Source organism: Haliaeetus leucocephalus, unplaced genomic scaffold, assembly GCF_000737465.1.
Source record: "Haliaeetus leucocephalus isolate CR32 unplaced genomic scaffold, Haliaeetus_leucocephalus-4.0 Scaffold173, whole genome shotgun sequence".
Classification (NCBI taxonomy): domain Eukaryota; kingdom Metazoa; phylum Chordata; class Aves; order Accipitriformes; family Accipitridae; genus Haliaeetus; species Haliaeetus leucocephalus.
Window position 1 is genome coordinate 9,255,115 of NW_010972609.1, and position 13,967 is coordinate 9,269,081.

The 13,967-nt window shown below is 38.5% G+C and overlaps 1 protein-coding gene across 1 annotated transcript in view; it reads left to right on the top strand.

Moving 5' to 3' along the window:
- The window catches only part of GALNT18 (polypeptide N-acetylgalactosaminyltransferase 18), a 250,860-nt gene that overhangs the window by 113,433 nt on the left and 123,460 nt on the right, over positions 1-13,967 (top strand). The window contains exon 2 of the mRNA XM_010563916.1: positions 5,485-5,677. Coding sequence (XP_010562218.1) covers positions 5,485-5,677 — 193 coding nt within the window. The remainder of the gene's footprint in view (positions 1-5,484; positions 5,678-13,967) is intronic.

Genomic DNA, 13,967 nt, shown 5'->3' on the forward strand with positions numbered 1-13,967 from the left:
CCCCCACCCCCCATCCCCTGTTCCCGTGCGCCACTGTGGGGAGGAGGGAGAGAGAACCGGGAGCGGGGTTGAGCCGGGAAGGAGGGAGGGGTGGGGGGAAGGTGGTCTGAGGTTGGGGTTTACTTCCTAATACCCTTGTTTTGTTTTGATTTGTAGTAAACTAAATTGGTTTTGTTTCTTCCCCAAGTTGAGCCTGTCTGTTGCCCGTGACCATAAGTGGTGAGTGATCCCTCCCTGTCCTTATCTCAACCCACGAACCTGCCTTTATTTTTCTCCTCATCCCACCGTGGCTGGGGTGGGGTGGGGAGTGAGCGAGCGGCTGCGTGGTGCTTTGTTACTGGCTGGGCTTAAATCACAACAAACATAAAAAATATACTGGTGACAAAACTGAAGACAGTCTTTCAAGGAAGGTTACTGCTAAACCTTTGCATAACCAATGCATCAGTGCTGTTAGAGGTGCTGTTTGTGGTTCTGAAAAAGATAGGCATTTGTTGGCTCGAAAATATCCCCATGTAATTAAATAATTACATTATGCCAATGGTAATTAAATAATTATGTTTTGCCGAGGTGCTTGAAGACTACTACAATTACAGTTGGATACAATAGTCTTCATTTCCTTCCTTTCACGACTTAAGAATGCTGTTGTAAATTAAGTGGTTGTCCTGTACTACCCTGGAAATAATTGCATTTTCATGGTGGGCAGAACGATTCCTGTGCCATTATTTGCTGTTATCAAATGATGCTATATATATGCTTTGTGGTAATCAAGAAAATCCCTTCTTGAATTCCTTACTGTCTGGTCAGATTTTTTTATTATGTTGTTCTTTGTGTACTAGTTGTATGAGTTGCCTTATGAAAACTGGCAGAGACAAATGTGTATTGAGAAAAACTTAACAAAGTAAGTGTAGGTTATAAATAGATAACAAATGAAGGAAGGGAGAGGAAGGAAAGGGATACACTGGTACCTTACACCAGTTGAGATCAATAAAACTAAATGCATAACTTTTGATGGGATAGGGACCGTCTTGTCTTTTCTTGTTGCTTCTAACACATTGCTTGTCTGCAGCTCCTTACTAATAATAAGGGATAGACATTTTATTGTTTGTTTGTTTGCTGCTTGGTTGTACAACCTCTGAAGAAAGCAAGTATTCGATTTATTACCAATTAACACATACATTTAATTACTAGCTTGGGTATTGGGAAACGAAGACAACATGGAGCACCTCCTACTCTCCTGACCTTGGTCTTAGAATCGTAGAATCATTTAAGTTGGAAAAGACCTTCAAGATCATCAAGTCCAACCATCAACCATGCCCACTAAACCATGTTATGGAGTACCCCGTCTACTCGCTTTGTGAACACCTCCAGAGATGGTGACTCAGCCACTTCCCTGGGCAGCCTATTCCAATGTCTGACAACCCCCTCAGTAAAGAAATTTTTCCTAATATCTAACCTAAATCTCCCTTGCTGCAACTTGGGGCCATTTCCTCTCGTCCTTTCTCCAGCCACCTGAGAGAAGAGACCAACACCCACCTCACTACAACCCCCCTTCAGGTAGTTGTAGAGAGCGATAAGGTCTCCCCTCAGCCTCCTCTTCTCCAGACTAAACAGCCCCAGCTCCCTCAGCTGCTCCTCAAAAGACTTGTGCTCCAGGCCCCTCACCAACTTGGTTGCCCTTCTCTCATTTCCTTGTTTCCTCTGTTGTTCTCTTTGCTGCCCCCTTGTACACTTGTTCCCTTTTCCTCATCATTTTCTGCCCTTTCTTAAATAGTTCTTCACAGAAGCACCACCAGTTTTGCTGATGGGCTCTGCTTTGGCCAGCAGTGAGTCTGTTGGGGAAATGACTATGTCTGACAGAGCAGCACCTGACCCTCTTCCACAGAGGCCACTCCTGCAGTCCTTCCACTACCCAAACCTTGCTGTTTGTACCCAGTACACTAGAAGAGGCTATTGAAACCTCTGTGTGTGTGTTTCGTTACAAGGGCAGTGTTAACTTCAAGTTCAAGCTTCAATTACTAATAAAAATATCTTTTATTATTAGGAGAGAGTTGGTTTCATGTCATGTACAACCTGGATTTCAGCAGTGTCTTCTGATTTGGTGTCTCTGACTTATTCTATATAACGAGCAACAGAAAGAGGAGAGGAATTTCCATCTTGGAGGCTGGTCAGTGAGATCAGATGAAGCAATAGATTTTATATTAATTGCATAACTAGTAAACATGATCCAGACAGTATGAGCTAAAGACACACAGATGCTTTTGGAAAACAAGCTGTGAGTTTTTTGAGTCAGGTAAGCAGTATGTGACCAACCCCATGCTGATGCCATGAACAGCCAGGCTTCTGGAAGGAGACTTCTTCCACCCGGGTGTACAGCCAGCTGACATCTGTGCGATTTATCTCTAGTACCAATTGATTTAATGGCAAAGTGTCAGTCTGCCAAGCGTTAATACTACAGGCTCAAATCTGTGTACACTGATGCTCTTTGCATGGTGTGAAAAGTGAATATAGAGAAGACCCCATGTTAATATTTGCAGCAATGTGCTGTGGATGGTAAGCTTTCTTCCCACAGGAAAAATGGAACTAATCTTTCCTTTTTAGTAATAACTGAGTAGATAAATGTGCCTACCTTTGTATTGCTTCAGGCAGTACTACTTACTGGTTCACCTTTGAGCCTTAGCTTCCCATGATCATTCTGCGATTGTAGAATCAAGTGGTAAGAAGAAGAAGAAGTGGCTGTGAGACTTCAGGCCGAGATCTGTTTACAGAGACTAAGGCATCAAATGATGCTTGTTGACTAGTCGAAAGGCAGTTGATAGTCTTATAATAATTGTTTTTATTTCTTGTGAGAAACTGGCTGAATGAAGTCCCAAGGGTTTTCAGCCAAATAAAGGGAAGAAAGACTTTGCCATCAGAGATGCGTGCTTAATTCCATTGATTGGAATTGTAATTGAAAGCTCTTGCTATAACGCTTTTTTCCTGTAGAATAACATATTGAAATAACATGTTTGCTTAGTATACAAAAAATGGCTGCATTTGACAAGTGGTTTATTAGAGCTTGTAAACTAAATTCACAGATATCCATTGCTGGAAAATATTAGTCTTGCAGATGCAACCTGGATTTGAGTGCTTTTTCAATCAAAAAACAGCAAGAGATTCATAGACCACTTTAGGAAATACTCCCTCCCACGTGATCGTTAGATAAAATTCAATAGATGCTTGTGTGAGTGTGATTTTGTGAAGGCGGTTGTTTCTGGGATGGCTCTTCATCCATGGAAAATGATCCTTGGAACTGCCCGTAGTTAGAAATGCATATGCATGCAATATTCTTACCACGAGTCTTATTTTTATTCAGATGTCTTCACGCATCATGCTGTCTGCATGTGGGTGGATCCTACAGTCTTCTGCCATAAGTGTAATATTATTATCAAAGTTAAAACCTTCAGGGAAAGTGTGCTTGATTTGGAGAAATCCAGGTTAATGTAACATACAACAGGTTGAACAAATACTTGCATGTTTTTCTTGATTAGCGTGAATGTACGTGTTCTTGAAAAGTGCCAAGGAACATTAATTTCTACTGGCCAGGATCAGGACTGTACCTAATCTAAATATCTCTTATGATGTGAAGGTAGTTTGTGAGATTCTTCGTGTAAATTCAAGTTGTTTTTGTGGAGATCACATAGTTATCAAAAAACAGAGATACCTGGGACTTTCCCCGTTGCTGTGATTTTTGGACTGGTATTTAAAAACTATACTGCCTTTCTCAAGTTAGGACCTTCTAAAATGATCTGAATTTATCAAACTTTTTAAATTTCCATTGCAGAGTTGTATGTGAACTCACAAGCTCCACTCTGTCAGATTTATCATGTGGTAGTGGGGGCTGTCAGTGTAGTTTCCTCATTTGACTGAGAGTTTAGTATGTCTTTTAGTCTTCGAAGAACTGGAGCCAATTCTAGGATTCAGGCTGAGAGGCAGTACTTCATCAAGTAAAGAAATGTTACATATTTACAGAGGTTGGAATGTAATGCAGGGAAGCAAGTGTCATTAGTTTCCTGTCAGTATTGTCAGGGGAAAAAGAAAAACATCTTGAATGAATCAAACAACTTAATCTTCTCAATTCAAGTTTTTGCATTTCAGGTTCTTTTTAGTAAGAGATCAAAGAATGTGCTTCCTGGCATTCTTTGGGAGTCAGGATTCTGGTGGTATATTCTACTAGTACATAAATTGTTGTCCTTAGGTGTCCTTAAGGCAGCTGTCAGCTCTGTAAGGGACTTTGGACACAGTTGAAGTGTCTGCCTATTGGACTTTTGAAAGATTCACTTTTATTTTTCTAAGTCTTTGCGTGACCCAGCAGTTATGGTTTATAAGTACAGCTCATCAGAAATGAGAGTTTTTATTTAGTTGGTTAGTTGTTAATGGCTGTGGAGACTCTTCATAAATAATTAGAACTTCCAGAAAATGAAAACATTTTTTCTTTGTGAAGCTCTAGTTTATGATGACAAATTGCAATCAAGTAAGGCATTTGATCTTTCTTCATTAGTGTATTGTATATCATGAAGTGTTCACAGAGGCAAGGGGTTCTCTGGGTTAGATTGTGTGGTCAACTTCATAAAGACTGAAGGGATGGTTGGAGGGGTGAGACGGTGCTGTTACAGAAAGCCTTACAAGTCACCTTGAACAGACTTCTTGAGCAACTAAATATTGAGAACAGATGCTGTGACTTTATTGTCCTGGAGCTCTTAAATTAAGTTGTAGGAATATAATTTCCCATCTTGTCTATTGGTTATTGCAGCCAGAGGTGTGGCCTTGTTGAACAAAAGCATTTTATAATGACACAAGTATTACAAAGTGATGATCCCAGTAGCATCGTTGCACACACCTAAATATGGACTAAAAATTTAGATAGGCTGGATTGGTGAACTGGACCATACAATTATTGAGTGACTGAAACTGGTTTGCTATTTAAACATGGATGCCAAGTGCAGGGAATTTTTTCTCTCTGTTGAATCTGTAGTTTCAAAGAACTTATTTTACGCACAAACTTTGCCAGCCATTTTGTGGTCTGTACAGACTCTCTCTTCTCTTCCTTTGGCTTTGTTTTTCCCCTTCAAAACTTTAATCTTTTTCTAGCAAGATAATTCAGGCTGAAACAAAATAACGTTCTTATTGTCTGATAAGAATCCTTTTGAAATTTAATTCATTTAGATTTATTGGTCCCGGCCTTTAGTCTGATTGTGATGAAGAAGAATTGTTTTTAACTAATTGTATTTTGAATATTAAATTTTGAGCCTTAGGTGCTAATAGTTACACTGCCACAAGAGGTATGTGAGGGCATGTTATGTGCAGACTTACAGGCCACTGTAAGCCAGCAGCACATGCTGTTCTGTGTGGTGTTCTCCCTAAAGTTACGCTTTTTAAAGTAACGTACCCTAGAGCCTGTTGGAATGAGAATCTAAAATTGCTTCTTTTTGTCTTTGTGTTTTGTAGAAGCTCCACCAAAACTGGAAGAAAATCCTGCTGAAGCGTTCACTGATTCATCTCTCTTTGCTCACTGGGGCCAGGATCTCAGTCCTGAAAATAGACGTATCGCACTTAAACAATTCCAGTATTATGGCTACAATGCTTACCTGAGCGATCGCTTGCCACTGGACAGGCCCTTGCCTGACCTTAGACCTAATGGGTGAGTGCTGTAGTTCAACCTAGCATTGTAGATCCTGAATTATAGAGTCTGTTAGCTCTTTTTCACCTGGAAGTGTTATGTTGTTTGATCACGTAGAAGGTAGGTTACATACAGTGGCCAGAATGAGTAATTTCTATCAAATATATGAAGGTTAGATGTTTCAAATGTCTCCTGAAGTACCAGAGTGCTCAAATTAAGTCCTGTTAAAATCCCACTAAGTATCCATTAAAAGTTCCCTGAGATCCTTTGCAACCTTAATCTCACCTACAATTTACATTAGATAGCAAGTGTTTTATTGCTAAAAGAATAACCTTTTAATGTTAAATTTATCACAGTATCTGACTAAGGTAGGACGAAAATAAGAACTGCTCTTTTTGAAAGCCCAGAACTGCCTGATAAAGATCGGTAAGCAGGTGAAACTGTTGAGCTCTATTGGTGAAATATGCGATTTAATCAAGCAGTGTGTACCAGCTGAAAGCCCATGGAGCCTCCTTCAGTGGACTGTTCTCTGCTAGGAAGCATGCATGTCAGGTGGGGTTAATATGGCCACTGTTATTGCACAATGGCTTGGTGAGATGGATGGGACCAAGGGAGTGAACAACCTTCCCTTCAGTGCATTTGAGGCCTGGTCTGGTAGGACCATTCACACAGACAGTTAATGCTCAACTTTTTTTCAGCCTTGGTGATGCATCTGATCCTTTGAACAAACAGCAGCTCTGGGGATGGGGAAATGGGTGGAGGGAAAACTGCTTTTTTGCAGCTCATTAAAAAAAAAAAATTATCAAAGTAAACATGATGGGTACTTACTGAATTGAAGATGTAATCTTACTTATTTGAACCAAATGTTTTAATAACTAAAGCAGTAAGCAGTGCATTTTGCTGTATATTAAGTTGTCTGATATTAATGAAAAGATATTAACACCACCCCAGTCAGCACTTTAGCAATTTAAAATATATCTATGCTATAATTATTATATATTACATTTTAGAAATATTTATGTTGTAGATTTGCTAAAATAACGACTTTAAGAAAATCAAAGTCCATGCAATTATGTTTGTATTTTGGTTAAATCAGTTTAGCACTGTCTGTAGGGACAGTATCTTTTTTTTAAATTGTAAACTAATTTAGAGGAAAAATAAATCTTCTGTCACTAACAAGACATCAATGATAGAAACATTTCTGTTCTTATATCTCTTTTGAAATTACTCTCCTGAATGATTTCAATCTAAATTTTTTATAACTATAGGTTTTAAAAATGAAAAAGACAGAGAAAATGAATGTTACTGTAGCTGAAAGAAATAAATTATGGTTGGGATTTTAAAAGAAACTCCAGTTAGAAATGAGTCATGATCCTAATTTCTATGAAATTTTTGATCCTTAATTAACTATCTGCCAGAAACATGTTAGACTTTACAATGTGCTTATGGACGCATGCATACAAAATAATGGCTTAGTAATGGTAGCTCAGGAAGGTATTTTCCCCCTACCCCCTTTATTATTGTCCAGGAGCAAGCAGGTAATCTGACACTGAAATGTAGTAAATTCTGATACGGAAGGAAATGAAGTGTGTTGTCAGGTAGTATGTAAACTGTTTGCTGTATCTATGGCACCCTGTGGAGTACAGAGCTACAGGGTATTCTGAACGTCTTGTTGCTGAAAAAAGAATTCCCACTCCTGATATGCATATTCTCATTTGTGTGAGAGCACACGCATGGCTATTGTGGGAAAAAAGTCTACCCTGCAAGATTATGTTTTCCACTGTAATAACCGATTTTTAGCATCTGTTTTTAAAGCCAGTTGCATTAGTCACTTCCAGAGTCTATACAGATGTGTTTAAATTATCCATGGGCAGATACTAGGCTCAAGCAGCGTAGCATGAAAGCCAAGGACAGCTTGGTCTGAAGAGAGTACACAGCACATGGCGTGGAGACCGAGTTAATCAACTTTGCTAGACCTTAGTCAGTTGTGGTATTCCTGTTCTGACTAGAAATGCGTGAAAGCACGGGCATGACAGGGGTACCCCAATAGCTCTGGACGGAGTTAGCCTAGGTCTAACCAAGCTCATTAGCCTGCATTTAGCAGTGGTTCTGCAAGAGTCAGCGTGACATTAGAATCCCAGCAAGGGCTTGTGGGCAGGTAGCTAAAAGAATGGAGTTCACATAGATAGACCACAGCTGAGCCCAGACATATCATCTGTATTCATAACCTATCATATGAAGTATAGGAAGTTGGAAAGACAACAGAAATATATGTATAACTGAAGTCTAATGTAATTCATATATGGTTGGCCCCAGTTGAGACTGGGAGAATTAAGTGATCTGCCAAGAATGTGTAGCGTTAGTACCCCTTTTACATCACACTGGTATGACTCAGCCTTGACCTTCTTTCTGCCTGCAGTGCTCTGAGAATTCATGTCAAAACAACTTTGCAGAGGAGCTCAGTGTTTCTTTGCAAGGTTCTGCCGTGCGAAAGGCTATTCCACATATGTAATAACCCTGTATTATAGCGTAGAGGATTTTGTAGGGTTGATATTGTCAACATTTAATGCCACGAGAAAACCAGAGGACAATTAGAGATTGCTGAGCCATGATACTTGTGGAGGAGAGAGCAAATATTTGACCTTTCCCAGTCCTCCAATGTGGGTGGGATGCAGAGGTGGGAGACCGTATTTAGTAGTAAGGGCAGTGCACTCTGCCTAAGCCCCTGACTCTGGCTTCTCTGGAAAAAAATGACCATCAGTCAGACAGAAACATCCAGCAGATTGCAGCTGGGTCAGACTGTGGCAGTCGTCACACCTTGCAGTGGGACCTTCTTGTGTTTTTAGGTACTGCAGAGTGGTTTCTCGCCCTCTGTACAGCCACAAGCCTCATGTCCTGTGATAAAACATTCAGAAATGGGTTACTTTTCACTGTGAATATTTGTGCTAGCACAGTGGAGTCCCCAGCACAGTCCAAGATAATCTATTACAATACGGACTGTAATAAGTAACTCCCCTGGATATCCCAGCCTCCTGAAGTAATCGTCACATCCTGAAGGAGGCTCTGGTTTTGCAGTACTTAGTAGATAGTGCAAGCAGTATTGTGGAATATTGCTTATACTGTCTTTCCCAAGGCCTCCATTTATTTTCTGCTGCTGAAATGGGGTGCTCTGCTGTTTACCACCCTTATGTGGATCTGTTAGCCCATAACATATCTACATCGCAGACTAACAAATAACTACTGGCTCTAATGAACTTGGAAGCATCGAGGAAGGCAATGTTGCCCTTACTGTGTGCAGGAACAGGATAATACTTCTGTGTTAGTTATAATTCTGTTGTGCTCATTACTTTAAGTAGGGCAGGCAGTAAGTACCCACAAAGCTTGTTGTGATTGAAATGTTGAACAAGCTCACACAGAAATACATTATTAAAAGTGAGTTTGTTTAGGGATCCTAAAGCTGTGTACCAAATCTCCTTTTGAGTGGATGCACTTAGGATTCTACTTTGTTGGCTTGTAAATTTTTGTTGCCCAATCCAGTGTGGCAAAGCACATGTGGGAAAGAGAGAGAACATTCTTCTTTGCTTATGTGATGAGAGAGCGAGGGGTAGTGAAAGAAGAGGTATGCAGCAGGACCCCAGCAGAGGAACTATTTTTGCAGAGTTTTGCTCCTGCATAGCCCGTATGATATGAAGGAGCTGACCAGTAGGCATAAAGCAATTTTTTCAGTCAGTGTAACTGCAGTCAGCCAAACTTCTTTTGCATTGGTAAAAACAGTATTTATATGAAGAAGCAAAGGCAGGAAAGGTGGAGGGGGAAAAGAAGCATTTAAAGCTCAGACGTTTTTTCTTCTTTGGAGATTGCTAAATAGTATGATATAACATTTGGTGTGCAGCAGGTTTGCCCTTTTCCTAGCTGAGTCAGTGCTGTTTGGCATCTAGACAAGTGCAGAGGAGATGTCCTGTTTCCTGTGCAGAGAAAGGCTTTGTCCATTTTGTAAGTACTTCTTGTTTCAAACAGTTCACCAGTCCCAAATTGTATTACTTTGAGGCTCAGTTCAGCAAGGGACAATGGTAGAAGCCTTGAAGAGCAGCAGAATTAGGTTTGTGATAAAGTTGACACAAACAGAGCAGGTGGGAAATCACTGAATGAGAATATGACTACAAGGGAGGAAAATTAAGCATTGGCTGGTTGAGGAGATTGATGCGTTTTAGGACAAAAGCTGTTTATGTGTGTACATCTGTCCAAAATGTCCATCAGTGTTATGGTGGTATATGCAGTCCTGGATGTAGTGTGCAAGACATCAGACTTTTCCTTTATTAAAACTGATGTAAGAAAAACATGTGATCTCAAACTGTGAGGTTCAGGCTGGGCATTTGCATGTTAGCTCTGCTTCTCCCCCAAAACCAGCTCTTACAGACTTGCATTCCCTAAGTGTTTGCTTCCACATGTGTCTGTGAAATAGTTCTGTTTTACTGGGCTTATGTTGGTGATGGATATGGCTCCATGTTAATTTCTGACCCAGTTCTTTTGTTTCTAGTCATGAAAGATAGCATAAATATTGTATGTTCTATTTCATGTTTCAAAGGAATCCTTTAAAAAGAGCACAAAAGCCTAGTACTTTACGTATTGTATTGTTTGGGACAGAAGTCCTAAAATTACCAAATTATTCAGCATTCTTGTTAAATACCTAACGTTTAACTCTGTCATATTTCCCACTCCCTTGTACTCATCTCTCTACCTTTGATTCTGCTTTTTCTTGTCTCACTTTTGCTTGCCTTCAAACTGACTCATAGCAGTGGTGTGTACTGCCTGGGTAGCCACCCTCTGTGATTCCGATTTGTGCTTCATTTTGTCCTGTCTGAATGTATCTCCTCAAATGGCTGCTCTAGATGTATTTAATATCACCAGCAGTGATATCAAATCAGCATGCAATCTCCAAGATGCTACAATAACCTAAGTTAATAATGATGTACACTTGTTGGTTTTGATCTTCCCCATTGTTTCCTTTAAATGAAAGAAGATGTGGTGCAGTAATCTGCACACTCTCTCTCTCATTTTCTCTCTCTCATTTTCTCAGTCTCTTTTTAGTGAATGTTTTTCACTTGGCTTACATTTGCACTAAAACATACTCCAAATAATCCCTGGCATAATACTGTGAGAGGCTAACAACTTTTGGCCAAATAGCTGTACAGAATTCTTCTCATGTTCATCCAAAAATGAGTTTTATTGAGATAATCAACTCCCAGCTTACTGTTATTACTGCTTTATTCAGAGAAAGATCTTGTTTTTAAGTACCAAGAAAAAAATGGACCTTTATTGTATAATTTTATCGACATGAATAGCTTTTATTAAAAGAAGTGGGGAATCAGTCTGTTACAATTAAATCTATGCTGTAAGATGCTTAGGAGACCAAGAACTAATCACTCTTGTGTTACAATCTTGGAACTTATCTGCGTATTTATCAAGTTCCCTGCCTGTTATCTAATCTTCCCTTATTACAAACTTTTTGTTTGTTTTTAGGGGTTGGTGCCAGGTGAGAAAAAAAATGTTAGCCATGTTCACTTTTAGTTACATGGTAACTAACTCTGTATTCAAATTCCTCACGCAATTGTATGCCTGCCTTTGCTCCATTGTAATAGAAGATGATGACCACAAAGATTTCTAGATTTGCAGCAGAAGTACTGTCTTACTGGCTGTAGTTCTGTAGTAATAGATTGTAATCCTCAGAGATGAGGAAAAAAGCCCTTTTTATGTATTGTTCAATGCTGGCCTTGTTAGCATAGTTCAGTTAACACTTATAATAGCGAAAGGAAAAACGAAGAATGATCACAAAATGAAATTATAAACAGAAATAGTTGAGCTGGAATTCTTATAAGACTCGGTTCTTTTGCAAGAGTTTTAGTGCTATTTATTTCATTTATGCCAGAATGGGATTTTTTTTTTTTCTCCCATACATCTTGAACTTCCATTTGCCATTTTGGCTGATGACAAAATGTTACCAGATATTGAAGAAAATACGATTCTGTTCCTGCTTGTGCTTCTGAGAAATTCTTATTCAGTTGAAACTAAAGCTCCCTCCCACATATGTTCTTAAAACAATACTTTAACCCCAAATGTTTTAGTAATACACTGTATTGTATCCTGTGTTTTTAAAAAAAAACGTGGAATAGATTACATACTTTAATGATTAAAACAAAAAAAGTGTTCTGTCGGCATTGTTGGCTGTGATACCTGTGTAACTCTTGGTGAAAGGTTCTCAAAAATTGCAGAAAATAATTCTTTTTCATAATTTTTATACATATTTGTAGAAGGTCTCAGAGATAAGTTATTAATACAGGAAATCATTCTGGCTCTGTTGTTCTTACTGCATAGTTATTCTAAACTAACTTTAATGTGACTGACTAAATATTCTTATCATAATGCATATATTCTAGAGAAATATAATTTTCTTGTGGACAAATATTTGAAAGAAGATTCGTAATGTATGCTGTCCTCCATTTACCAGAGTTGTGCTTGAAATAGAACACCAGGAATTTCTCTAAATTTCTGGTAACCATGGCAACTGTTACTTTAGTGTTATTAGCCCAATGTAATTTAGCAGAGTAGGTTGCTAGAGGTAATTTTTTAGCTACATTGGACTGATACTCATTATTGTAATTCTAAATAATATTTAGAATTTATGTTTAAAAATCACTTAGTCATAATACTGAAATACGCTCTATACTTCATGGATTTGTTTTGTTAGCGAGAGCCTCACTTTGCAGAGGGACAGGTTAGGGGTCTTGTCCAAGGCCCCTGGATGAGTCGGAGGCAGAGCTGTCATTGAAACTTGAACGTTGCTGGTTGCCATGCAACTGTTCAATTTTTAGGGCTTAATGGATCTAAGATTTTGATCCATGCAATTTCCTCCCTTTTTCCATCTTCAGCATGTTTTATACACATATACACGCACCCTTTCTCTGTAGCTATTTTGTTCTTTCCTAGAATTCTGGAGTTTTATTCCTCGTAAAACTTGGCATAAAGAAGAAGAGAGACATACTTGTGAAACTGCACAATTGCTCTGCATTTTGTGCATGATATGAGGTCTGTGGTTTCATTCTGATTTGTTTAAATAAAAAAAAGTAGGTAATTTTTATTGTCATCATCTGATACAAAAAACAGTGTAGGCAGGAAAATGCATTTTTTAAAAACTCTACACACATTGAAAAAGAAGTGAATTCAAGGTGGAAGTAAAGATGATAAATGAGTCTGAAGTGAAGAAGGAACACATGAACTCAATTTAGGAGTGTACCCTCAGTGAAAATGAATCCATTCGAAAAGACTCAAGAAATTAGACACAATGGGAGCCTAATTCTATTCACTTGTATTGTATGTATTTATCTTTTAATGTACAGTGGAGCAAAAAGGGAGTCAAATGACGTTCACAGCATTAAACGCTTTGCTCTTGTATGCACAAGGTGCCAAAGAATGGAAAATCTTGGCCAGTGTGATCTAATTTGTAAATATGTAAATGAATGCAGGTATGAAAACCAATAGAAATAATTTCTTTTAAATGGATGGAAGACATGTCAGAAGCAGAAATTTTGTTTGAACGTTTCAGTTTATACATGGATTTGTGGTAAGACAGCAGTGTTTTGGGGGCTGGTTTTGTCATCTGGAACATTTTTGGAATATAGTTTGTCACTAATGTCTTACAAAAGTATATTTTACATATATCTTAACCTTAGCTTTATTGACAGACGAGAAAAAAAAATTAAGGCAGCAACTTCTTTGAACTATTTTCAGTGTATTTTCATTGCCATTTAAAATATTTTCCGAAATCACTGTGTTACTCTTTATCTGATAGGTGACATGTCTTACCATTGAGTTTCATTTTTATCTTCTTTGTACATTTGTATGGCTGAGGATAAATATTACTATGCCTAACCTAGACAGCTAAAAGATGGATTGGCTGTAGCTTTTTTTGCTGGACAATTTTATTTCTCTATGCATTTTGGCTGCAAGTGAATCAGTAAAATAACAGGCTTTGTAGGTTCTTTACAGGCTAACACTGAAAATTATTTCAGTATATTTAAGCCTGTTAACTAGCTCATAGTCTGTTGGAAGCCCAATTTTCAAAACTCAGATGAAATATCAATTATTACATCAAACGGAAATGGGCTAGCTTTATAAAGGTGTACAGGAGACTAGAATTTTGTTAGTAATTTCTCATTATGCCCATGCAAATTTGTACATCTAACTTGCGTATAAGAGATGACATCCATATAATACCCAGATTGCATATGAAATTTTTTTTGTCAATGCAGAATGG